The 12,832-nt window shown below is 39.9% G+C and overlaps 2 protein-coding genes across 3 annotated transcripts in view; one reads left to right on the top strand and one right to left on the bottom strand.

The window, feature by feature from the left end:
• Positions 1–12,832, top strand: part of FAM185A (family with sequence similarity 185 member A) — a 102,357-nt gene that overhangs the window by 42,073 nt on the left and 47,452 nt on the right. The window lies entirely within an intron of this gene.
• Positions 1–12,832, bottom strand: part of CCDC146 (coiled-coil domain containing 146) — a 193,294-nt gene that overhangs the window by 147,298 nt on the left and 33,164 nt on the right. The window contains exons 8-9 of the mRNA XM_084897804.1: positions 3,954–4,088; positions 541–704 (exon numbers count right to left, since the gene is read on the bottom strand). Of these exons, the coding sequence (XP_084753930.1) occupies positions 541–704; positions 3,954–4,088 (299 nt within the window). The remainder of the gene's footprint in view (positions 1–540; positions 705–3,953; positions 4,089–12,832) is intronic.

Raw genomic sequence — 12,832 nt, 5'->3', positions numbered from 1 at the left:
TGTTATTTCATCGGGAACATTTTGCAAATTGAGGAAACAGGCATTTGGCCAATAATAGTCAAGACAGAATACTTTACTCTGCACACCAGATCTTATAGGAAGGCCCTAGTTAAATGAATGGCAACTGTCAAGCAAATTGCTTTAGGAATTATTGAGCTTAGGATAACTGTTAGCAATTTACATTTAATTGGGAGCTGGGTTAAGCCGATTATTTTCTTAACTCCTAGGGGGAAAGTAACTGAATGGAAATTTTTTGAGAGTTGAGTAGAGGGAGAGCTAGTGATCATCATTTGGACATCTGCAAGGTCAAGGACAGAAGTGCTTAAAAGTAGAAGATCTACTGGGACAGAGATATAAAACCACAAAGACAATTTTTAAGGGAGCCTCCCTTGATGCAGTTCAAAATGTTGGCTTCAATTAGACAAAAAAATGAAACTTTCTATGTCTGAAAGGTACTATGTATCACAAATGCCATAGTCACATATTCTGTTTTCTCAGAAAGTAGTTCTCGAAGCTTCTCATAGACAGGTGAATATTTACCTGGAAATAAGTGTGCAGTTTTGCATCCTAAGGATCCGGAGCTGTTGGCAGCCCATCTGAAGAAACTCAATTACTTCGTCGGTAAGCAGGGCACAGCCAGAAATATCCAAAATGTGCAGGTAATGGCATTTTGCTGATAACACCTCCATTGCTGAGTCGGTAATCTGAACACACAGCCAAATAAGTATAGATTATTGTGATGAACTTCATCCCAGGGAAGAATAGTGTATTAGTCAGTTTGGGCTTCTATAACAAAATACCATAACTGGGTAAATTTAACAATAGACATTTATTTCTCACAGTTCTGGAGGCTGAGAAGTCTAAGATCAAGGTGCCCACAGATTCAGAAGAGGGCCCTCTTCTTGGTTTGTTCTTGTATCTTCACATGGCAGACAGCTCCAATTTCTTCCTATTCTGATAATTCCCATGGCGGCTTCACCTTATTTAATTAGTTCCCAAAGCCTAACTCCCTCATACCATCACACTGGAGATGAGGATTTCAACATGAATTTTGAGAGAACACAAGAATATTTTGGGGAAAGACACAAATTTTTAGTCCCTAACCAACAGGACACTTGCAGAGTCTCTTTAATCAGCTTGCCACATGGTAGGTCTATAACTCTCACGTTAGTGATTTAACTGTTTTCAGACCAATAAAATATATATTTCAAGTGGCACCAACAGAATTTGTGATCTTGCTATTTTTAGAGATCTCTTGTTTGTATGGGAAACTCCAACAAAATTTCCTTAGTAATAATACCTGTTACATCAATATATGAAGTTATTAATGCTGCAGCAGTGAGTTTGTTACAGAACTCTAAAATTAACAGAACTCTAAAAGTTAACCTGTAGACAGGGTCAGATTGCTATGAGAAGGGGTCTGGACATTGCTGATGGTTTGCATGGGAAGTAGCTGGTTCTGGGAAAGGACAAGTAAGTGAGACAGACGTTTGCAGGAAGCGGGAGAAAGAAGAGCAGAAGCCACAGAACAGACACTACACGAATCTCACTCGGATAAATTCTTCTGAGGGCTCCAACATCTGGAAAGGTTTGCCCAGATGTTTTGCAGAAATAATTCAACTCCACTTCTTAGATTATTTCACTTAGGATCTAGCTTTTGAATTTGTAATTGAACTGAGACTTACTGCAGGATCAACTAGATTACTCTCCAAAGGAATGTTTGGTCGAACTGGATTTAATTTCTTACTTTAAATGTTTGAACATTCTAAAACATACATAAGGCTTGTCTTTTGTTTTTAACATAAAGTTGAGAGAATTATGCAGAAAAACCATTCAATTGAAATGTACACTTTTTAAGTTTGGAAAAATAGATGTCATTGTCTAAGCCTGCCCTTTTTCCAGAACAAGCTCAGGACCAAGGTTTAACATTGCAACTGATTCTCACAAAAATGCCTTTAGACATTCCTATCATACTATGTGGGTCTCTGAGGATCTGGTGTTAGTGTGTGTGTTGGGGGTGGGGGTGGGGGTGGGGGAGGGGAGCTCAGAAATGTCGAGGAAAGGAAAGAAAAAGAGCTCATAGAAAAGTCCAGAACAGGTGGAGTTGAGAGTGCTAGGTTTTATTGATACTGGGGGAACTGAAAAGGAGTCCATCACTTCCTGTAGACCAGAAACTCAAGACATCCAATAGCTGAGGTGATGTCCAGACTTATGGGGGCTGGGAACTAGAGGCAGAGATGACTGGCTACATTCTTAACTTCCAAATACAAGGTCCTACTCTGAGACCTGTTGAACTGAGGTTATTCCGATTTTAGTGCTGGGTAGGACAAGGTCACAGAACTACTAACTGATCTAAGAAGTAAGCTAGCTGCAAGGAAAATCTGTCCTTCCAGGGAGATGGATAAGGTGACCATTCAAGATTAACTTTTGGGCTTTTGGGAAACCTAGTCTAGAATGATGAGCCAGACACTGAAGTGTTTTATGGCCCATTAAAAGAAACATCGATGGAATATATTAGACTAGACCATAGCCCTATGGTTTTGGGTGAGGAATATTTAGATTGGCCCAAATTATGGTCACCACATTTTCTGAATCAGGATAGTCATTTGACCTGCATAATTGGTAAAGCTAAACCCTTCTCCGTTACACTGAGGTTCTGAAATAATCAACTCCCCTTTCTTTTTCTCACCCTAGATCTTTGAGGTAGAGTAATTCATTTCATAATATGTTATTTGTGTAACATCCTTCTTAGTTTCTAGGCTATAGGGCAGTGGAGTTTGGGCTACTCTCGAAGGCTTGAGCCTTTAGACACCGGTGGCAGGTGGGGTGCACTGCAGGCTCCAGACTTGCTTATGTTGGTGGTAGGCTATTGATTTAGTAAATAAATCTATCTCTGGTCTGCTAAATTAGTCTAGCTATTTTTCAGGCTCTCAAATTTTGTTGCTCTGTCTCTTCTCCCTATCAACGTGGGCCCTCACCCTTCTTCTGCAGTCTTAGTAATGTTTCAAGAGGACACAGTTATATCTGTATGCTCAATCTGCCATATTAATCCAGAAGCACAAATCTCTATTTCCTGACCTAGAAATATGTCCATACTATATTAAGAGAAAAAAATTAGGTTACAATGTATTTTGGAAAATATGATTGTGTTCTTTAAAAATATACATAACACAAACCTATAACTTTTTCTAATTTCTTTGTACATAGAAAAAAAATCTACAAGAATAAGTATAAAATGCCAACAATGGTTATGTCTGGATGGTGGTATGACAATGAATTTTTACTCTCTCCTTTATGCTTTTATACGTTATCCAAACATTTTACAATGAGTATATGTTTCTTTTATAAACAGATGTAAAGAAAAAATATCAAACACTTGAAGTTATATTGGAACATTAACAGGCCCACCTGAGGAATTCTATATGGAGTTATGCCTTTGTTTGACACACTATTTATTTTCAGGGCCCATATTCAGTGAAGTTACATGGCATAAATTTTTATATTTTTGTTCAGAAGAGATGCAAATTATTTTTGTCTGGTAGAAACTATAATTCCAAGGTTATGGATTGATTACCTTATAGTCATTAACCAATTTCAAATCTTAACTCAGTAATCAGATCTCAACATTCTTTCTTCAGTTCCTATAAGTGCTCAGTTCAACCAGTGCTCTAGGGACTGGCTTTACCATTTTGTTGGTTCTCTTATTAATTAAATAAATCTTTGACACATTTTTAATATTTGTGTGAGGATTGTTTTAACTTTATGAAAATCCTATTGTAACACAAATGAAATCATAAAGTTATTTCCAGTTTTGGGGGGGTGATCTAATGAATACCTCAGACATGGCTAAGAAAAATAAGTTCTGTGGTTAGTCCACCTCTCACTTCTACCCTGCCTGAGTTCTTTAACAGTGCTTCTGTTTGATATTTCTGAGCTCTGACTTCTGCACATACCTCTGTACAGCCAGCAATGCTGAGAAATGTGAGTTCAAGGCAATAAATGGACAGTGTTACAATAAACTCATCTGATAGTTGGGCACAATAAGAGACATCCAAGTGTTCCAAGATTTTTGAGGTTCTGCAGAATGCCTGCAAGAGATTCCAGAGTCAAAGATTTTTTTCTTTTCTTTTCCTTAGTCTTTATTCAAATGTTATATAAATATACAGCCTTCTTACCCATAGCAGTTTACCTAGTATGCATTTGTCCGTGAAATACAGATGTGTTACATCTTGTTGGGGGGGAGGGGGAGAAAAAAGTCATTACATCCAAAATTATTTACAACAAAATATATTCACACAGCAGTTTAATAACTTAATAGTATTCAAATTCCTATAATAGATTTTGGTTTTCTTGAAGTTAGCACTAATGACATTTTACCTGCATAGTCAGCAATTATTAACATTATATTCCATCAAATAAATAGATGAACAGAAATCTGGAGGTGAGAATTAGATGGCAAACACTCTAGGGCTGATAGTATAATATAATGGAAAGGACACAGCCTTTGGTATTAGTCAGACTTGATTTGCAATTCCATTTCCACTACCTATTAGTATAGATCTTTCTGAGACTCATTTTTCTCTTAAAACTAGAGGCCCAGTGCACAAAATTCATGCATGGGTAGGGGCCCAAGCCTGGCCGGTGATCAGGGACGATCTGTGGGGTGACTGGTGGGGCGATCAGGGGGCCACCAGTGGCACCTGCCTTAGCCGGCCTGGTGCCACCTGCTCGCCAGCCCCCCTTCCCGCTGCCACCACAGCCAGTCGCCTGCCTCTACAGGGCAACTGGCAGGGTGATTGGGGATGGGGACAGCCCCAACCCACTCACTGGCTGGCCCCATCCCCCAATCACCCTGCCACCACCAGTTGCCTGCCTCTGCAGGGTGACCAGTGGGGCAATCAGGGAAGGGGGCACTGGCACCTGCCTTGGCTGGCCTGGGGTCTACAGGCTGGGGGCAGCTCCTGCATTAAGTGTCTGCTTCCTGATGGTCAGTGTGCATCAGTGACCAGTCGTTCTGCCAGTCGTTCCACCATTCTGTCAATTTGCATGTTAGGCTTTTGTTATATAGGATTAGGGAAAATACAGCTGTTCTCCAGTATCCACAGATGATTCTAGGACCCCAGTGTATTCCCAAATCCGGGGGTGCTCCAATCCCATAGTTGACCCTCTGTATCAGCGGTTCTGAATCTGCCAATTTTAACATCAACCCTTCTAGAACTATTCTGAAATGACAAAATATTCATATGAAATTTCTAGGGCTAGTAAAGGCCTGGAAATCATTGGAATTTCTTCCCTTTATGTCAGTAATTCTTAATTTTCATTCTCTCTTTTCAGTAAAAATAAGAAAGAAAAAAAACACAATAGAACTGAACACAAAAAAATAATCAAAAGTTTACAACTCAGCAGTTATACAAGAAAAAGAAAAATGACCCACAAAATAAACTTGGGAGTAATTGTAAAAATATCTGAATAGGTCAAAATGAGTAGAAATTGGAAACCAAGTTTCTCATTCAAGATACTAAAACTGTATTTATAAGAAAACTAGGGGCCCAGTGCACGAATTCATGCACCTTGAAAGGAACTGTGCCTCAAGGTTGTGGTGGGCACAGGGGTTGGTCTCGGTCCATCCTCCGTGCCCCCGCCCAGCCCCTCCCACCACAGCCCCCAGTCCCCTGTCTCCTGGCAGACCTGCTCCTACTGCCACCATTCCCAGGTGCTGATGGCACTGGCTCCACTCACACCTGCTGATGGCACAGAGCGAATGGGGCCAGCACCTGCAGCGGTGTGAGTGGGGCCAGCACTGTCAGCATGTGGGAGTGGTGGCTGCTACCCCAATCGCCCCTCAGGAACAGGGGGAGGTGGAGAGGCCTTCAGGGGCAATCAAGGCCAGCAGCCACTGCTTCGCACCCACTGATGGAGCTGAGTGACTGGGACCTGAGCCAGGTGCCAGCAGTAGGTGCAAGCACCAGGCAGGACTATAGCACACAGGAGCAAAGAATTTTCAGTAACCACCAGAGGCTCACCCCAATGATGGCAACTGGCACCCTGCCTTGGTCTGGCGCCCCTGCTCACCTGCTCCACTATCCCGCAGTGGCCAAAGCTCGCCATGTTCCACACTCACCCCAGTGGTCAGCGCATGTCATAGTGACCAGATGTTTTGTTATTCTGCTGTTTGGTCTTTTTGCATAGTAGGGTTTTATATATATAGATTCCTTTCCCCAACTTGTAAGAATTACAACTATCAAAATGCTCATCACTCTGGAGATTTTACCTCATTGTGAAACAGCTCAGATGCTTAGAGTACTAAATTGGAGACCTCAGTAAATGGTTACCATTCATTTTAGCTGTATTTAGGTTTTAGTAACCCTAGTGGGTTATTTGCAAGACATTCCTTGTTTTATATATAAAAATGGATGCCCTGGGACTTCATATCATTTCTTCTCAGAACTAAAAGAAGGGCCTAACTACAGAGGTACAGCCACCAGTGGGGGCTTCCCTTCCACTGAGTATGCCAATTTTCCTTTTTTTTTTTTTTTAACCCTAGGGAAGATTGGAAAGAATTAGTCAATTATTTTCTTTATCAAGTTAATAGAGGGAAATTTTCCAGGAGAGTCAGTTAAGCATAGCAGATAAAGCTAGAATTATGGCATCTGGTAGAGTGGGGCTAGAAGCCTAATCCTGCTGGTTTGTGGGTTTACTGAAACTCTTTGAGCCACAGTGTCTTTTGGTAAAATAATCATAACACCCATATTAAAGCACAATTGTGCAGATTATATAAAGTAAGTCCTGATATGGCTGAGACCAGTTTGGCTCAATGGATAGAGCGTCGGCTTGGGGACTGAAGGGACCCGGGTTCGATTCCGGTCAAGGGCATGTACCTTGGTTGCGGGCATATCCCCAGTAGGGGGTGTGCAAGAGGCAGCTGATCGATGACTCTCTCTCATCGATGTTTCTAACTCTTTATCTCTCTCCCTTCCTCTCTGTACAAAATCATTAAAATATATTTTTTAAAAAAATAAGTCCTGATATGGTTCCTAGCACAAAGTAGATTCTCATCTAGCTACCTATAAAATTTTATATACACTGTTATTTGAGAGGCAATAATAGCATATTGTTAGTGCTTGACACACAGTAAGCACTCAGGAAATGTTAACTATTGTTAGGATTTGCATATGACACCAATAATAATAAAAGTGCATATTTGTATTGTATTTTGAGAAAAACTCAACAATATTACTTATTTAACCCTAAATCATTATCTTTGCCTGACCACAAACACCAATGACTCCTTCTTTCTCTGAACTCATGTAGAATTTTTTCAGCTCATTTGGTACTTATAGCACTTGATTGATTCCTGTTTTGTAGCTTTGTATGGAGATCTGTCTTTAGCAACTAAGTAACATCAAAAATTGGAAGGAGCACCTTGTCAGGAAATAGTGAGTTCTCTGTTATTAGAGATAATCAAGTAGAGAGGCCACACCCACAGTGGTGCAGAGGGGAGTCTAGCTTTGAAGGATTGAGATTGGTGGTCTCCAATCTCAAACTGGAGACTAACATTTTTCAATGAGAATGCAATAAGTCTCTCAAAAGTACTGCCTGAAACTCTGCTGGTTTTTTAATACCATTCTCATAAGCATCATATTTACAACTAGAGGCGCAGCACATGAAATTGTGCATGGATAGGATCCCTAGGCCTAGCCTGCGATCAGGGCCATCTTCCTCCCACTCACCAGTCCCCAGTCCTGCCCCACCACTGCCCACCCTGGTTCCTCATGGTTCCCCATTCACCATCCAGCAATCGGAGCCTCCAGGCCAGAGGGAGGGACCAAGAGGTCAGCCATTCCATCCGCTTGCCAGTCCCCAGTCCCACCTGCCACTGCCACCTACCCAGGTTCCCTGTATTTCCCTGTTCGCCATCCGGCACTGGGAACCTGTGGGCTGGGGAGAGGAACCAAGAAGTTTGCCTTCTGCCCACTTGCCAGTTCCCAGTCCTGCCCCGCCGCCACCCACCCCGGTTCTCAGTGGTTCCCCATTGGCCATCCAGCAATTGGAGGGGAGGGACCAAGAGGTGGTCAGTGCACTTCATAGCGACCAGTCCATTGGTTGTTCTGGTCATTACACCATTATGGTCACTGTCCTTTTATTATATAGGATAGGATACAGTAGATTCTCAATAAATACTAGTTGGTTGATCAATCTTGATGTGTCTTCAAAGATATAGAGAGTTCTGTTTTAATAATAAAGGAATTCTTATGTTTCAAGGAGTAGAATAACATTGCTTTCTACTTAAGAATAGATAAACTTCAATGAACCAGAGAAAATTTAAAACAAAAAGGAATATTTAAACAATAAGAATAATTTATGAAGACATGAAACAAGCTTTAAAGGGTGATTCAAGATTCAGTGTCTGAAAATCCCTTTGGTGGCATCTCTCGATGTCTCAGGCTGCTTGAATCAGTTATGCATTAAGCCTTTTTTCTTTTTTAAAGCTCTAATATTCTTTGAAGCTGAACTTTCTCAGAGGTTTAAATTAAGCAATAATGCAAAAAATGATTAAAAAGTCTTTGATGCTTTCATGGTAGCATTCTCATCCATGGAAAATCTGAGACAAAAAGATTAGTATAAGGCTTTATGTGTGCAGATCCGAGAAATAAGAGAACTTTCCCTCGCTATTCATATTTTCCTTTAGAGATATGTAAGTCATAGTAAGTACTTAAGTCTATAGGCATGTTTCAACATAATCACTCATTAAATTCCATTTCTCCCCTACAAATAAGATTATTATATACTTTTCTGGCTCCAGTGGTGCAGAATAATACATGTACCAGTATTGTACATATTATTTTTTTTGGAAAGTGGTAGGCTAAGCTTCTTCCAAGTCAAAATCCTTTATAATGAAGATGGAGAGAAAAGGCAAAAATTATCAAGTATAGACCAGTTGTTGAGGCTCAATGGTTGAGTATTGATCCATGAACCAAGAGGTTGCCATTTAGATTCCTGGCCAAGGCACATGCTGGACTGCAGACTCAATCTCCAGTAGTGGGTGTGCAGGAGACAGATGATCGATGTTTCTTTCGCATCCATGTTTCTGCCTCTCTATCCTCCCTTCATCTCTCTCTCAAATCAATAAAAACGTGTTTTTTTAAAAAAAAATTATCAACTTTGGCTTCCATCACACATATCACTCAATTTTGCTGTAGGTTAACAACCTTGAAGAAAAAGTTGAGTTAACCTTTTCTTCAAGGTTAACTCAACCTTGAAGAAAAGATTGAGTGAGTTAAATCGTTTTTTCTCTGTACCTTCTGGGCTGAGTCAGTGGGAGGGTTAATAACTGCATTCCTAAATTGGGTATGTAGTGGAGACTGAGTTTCACTCACATTTACTGACTGTCACAATGATGTGCTTTTGCCAAAATCCTGATTTAAATCATCTCGACAGGTGGCAGATCCCAGCCTTACACAAGCTCACCTAATGTTGAGCTTCTCAGTGGCTATGATTGCCAAATTTCTAAAATCATGCACACTGTAGTAAGAATATTTTGAGCACATACTTTCAATAAACCTATATTAGTTTACTTGTAAATTATATAGACATACAACTATTTAAATATTATATCTTATAAATCATATGTTGATGTTAGAAATGCCCAAACCTATAGAGAATTTTTGTAAGAGTTATTTGAGTCATACTGACCACAGGCCAGGAAGCAAGATCTCAAATGCTCCAGAGAAGGACAGTTTTGCAGTTTCTTTTACAAATTTAGAATTAAGCAAGGTATAGGATAGATAATGAGATTATGTGCTCCCTTGAGGGTGGCTATTCCTTTAAGGGATCTGGAAAAGAGGATTTGTTCTGGCATTTCAAAACTGTGTTAACCTATATGAACAAGAAAAATGGGTAGTGCTTGTTTAAAAAGCTTTTCCTAAAGAAGTTATAGGCCTAGGATGTGACTACGCACCATGACCTGCCCAGCTCAGAATTTATGATCAGATTGCCTGGTAAGGTTACTTTTGCTCAGATTTATTATGAGCCCACTTTCAACCATACATATTAAGACCAAGCAAAATGTATGAGATAAAAATAAATCTAAATAGAAGTTCTAATATTTTCTTGTCACACTGAAATATACTTTCTTACTCATTTGCCAAAGTAAATGTTTTCTCTGGCGATGCCTACTCAACAGTACACCTTTGGTTGTCAGTAAACTTTGACAATTTACTAGCTGCGCCTACCCTGAGTATGTGATGAAAACAAATGGATTACTTTTAAAATATGAAGCATGACAAATGCATAAAAAGACATCAAATGTAGGGAAATTAAAGAACAGAAAGAGTAAGCAGTGAAAGAGAATGTGTATTGCAAAGAAGACTAGGAAAAGAATGCAACAAAATATATTTAAATTATATTTATAGTTAGGATTTGTTGGGGGAAGGAGGGGAATCCACAACCATTTAAAAATGAGCCAGGGTTGGCCCACCCAAAAGCCAATCAAATATTTTTCTTGTGGCCTGTGGCATAATCCACATTTTCCATTTTTCTAAGATAAGTGAAACAAAAAGGTGTCCAGTGACCCAGCTACCTGATACTCCTCCAAAAGTCTCTGTGGGACAAGAAGGGCGTGGGAATGACTTAAGCTATATTAACCAGCCTGAAAGAGTGGATGGGTTTCTAATTGCACAGCCAGCCACCCTGCATTTTATATTTCTCATTCTTTACCAAGAAAATGGCAACTCAGAACTTCTACTCTAAGGACAAAGTCACACCATCCTTTCGTGACCTCTTCCATTTAAGAATCTCTAGGAAATGACAAGTTCATGAACCACTGGTGCTGCTGCCTTGATCTTTGGTTTGGGGACATGTAGAATAAGAGATGATGTCGAGGGAGCCTCCTGGTCAAGGGAGGGCCTGGAAACAGAAGTTGTGTCTGTGACCTTGAGCAATTTACTTAACCTTGAGTTTCCTCATCTGAAGAGAATGAAAACAACTGTCTACCCTTGTCACAGGCTTCTTGGAAGTCGAAAGGAAAATGTGTGTACTCGAAAAGCACTTGGCAGACACACACCCTATACAAATGCTGGCTTTTGTCAGCAGTGGAACTAGAGAAACCCTGGAACAATCTCATCTATAGTTTAAAACCTGAGAATACCACCTCTTCACCTTCAAAACACTGAAGACATTGGGATGAGGCAATAGCATGCGCAGAATTTAAGTGGGGTCTGATAAGAGAAGATCTGATGAGATAAAAATAAATCTAAAAATAAATCTATTAGAAGTCATAACATGGAGAAATCACAGCTCCTGTGAGACATGCCACAGTGATTCAGTTCATATCAGGTGAGGTACAATGAGCAAAGCATGAAATATCAAAAACAGATTGGCCATTTGGGTTTAAGAAGCAAAAGAAGCATAAAGTCATACTCCTATGTGGGTAAAAGTAGGATTCTGATGTTTATTTTTCCTGCCTTTTTATTCTTGCCTTCAGACAATCTGACCAGTTTTATTGATCTCTTGACAAGTTTTGTTTTACATGGGATAAACAATGTCCCAAGGGCAGCTTCAAGGTTAGGAAAGCCTTCCATGAATTACCTCCCTTTTAACACATTCTCTTTGGAGTTCTTTTTGTGAAAATAACAGATGTGCACATTCTTTCAGTGAGTCCATCAGTGCTTCAGTTGTCTGAGAATGGTTTTCCCCAGTGGGAGTGGGCAAGAAGCCAGGAATGGTGTGGGGTTTTCTTAAGAGTCAGCTATTTATCAGCCAAGAAAACATGGTACCCATGTCTTCAGTATCCCTCAGAACCTTACAGACTGTGGTAAAAATGACAAGCCATCAAATCCCGCATCCTTTGAAGCTTAGCAAATTTCTAATCCTATTGAATTGTCTCTGCAATTGGAAACACACACTACTCTGAAAAACAGCAAAGGATAGCAAGCTTATTTCTTTTGTGCACAACTTTTGAAGGGAAAATAATGTGTAGGTATCTTGGTAGGAGTTTGTCTGTGATTCTCAGTTGATTCTGGGTACTTGTGTCTCTTAAGTGTATGTTCTATTACGAATTCTAGGAGACAATTCTTGGCATGGATAGCACAGATTTCTGTAACAAATCTCTTGTTTCAGGTTTTGTGGGAGTTGCTTTTTCCTTAAGATACAAAATACCTATTTCTTAATTCCACCAGAGGGATTCCTTATTTCTCTCAACCAAGACTCTATAAAATTATTCTGTACCTGGGACCTTCAGGGATCTTCATCACAGACAGTTTAGTCAATTAATTCCTAATAGTAACCTGGAGTATTGGAAAAGGTAAAGAATTTTCCTGAGCAGTGTGGCCAAGAGATAAAGTAACCAGACCTCCAGATGTCCCATCTCACCATACAGGAGATTTCAAAGCAAAGGCCAAGGATTAAGGCCATTTTTGGAAAGGGATCCTACGTGTGTTGCTTTAACTATCCCTGGAGAAGAGGTGGAGTTATTGAAATCTCATGCTTTGACAACTCTTGAATGATTTAATCTTAGAAACCAAATAGAAATTCCTGTTGGCTTTTTAAAAAGTGTTGCTATGTGGAGTCAACACATCATCCTTGGCGTTATAAGTCAGAATGTGTCAAAGGCCTCTAAAGTCAATTGTGGTTAAGCACTAGGGGATGAAGTCTATCAACTTATGAAATTAATTCTTGTGTAAACATTTTATAAATAGTCAGAAAAATTAGTGGTTCAAAATAAGAGTCTAAAACCAGAAAAGAATCCCTGGAGAGTAATCCAGTTTTTGCTGTTTGGATAAGAATGAATTCAACATGAATGTTAGGGCAAGACATTAAATCCAACTCTTCTTAC

Source organism: Pipistrellus hanaki, assembly GCF_964339955.1.
Source record: "Pipistrellus hanaki genome assembly, chromosome: 10".
In the NCBI taxonomy this organism is placed as follows: Eukaryota; Metazoa; Chordata; class Mammalia; order Chiroptera; family Vespertilionidae; genus Pipistrellus; species Pipistrellus hanaki.
The sequence above is the reverse complement of the archived record's forward strand: the minus strand, read 5'-3'. Positions and strand labels throughout refer to the sequence as shown.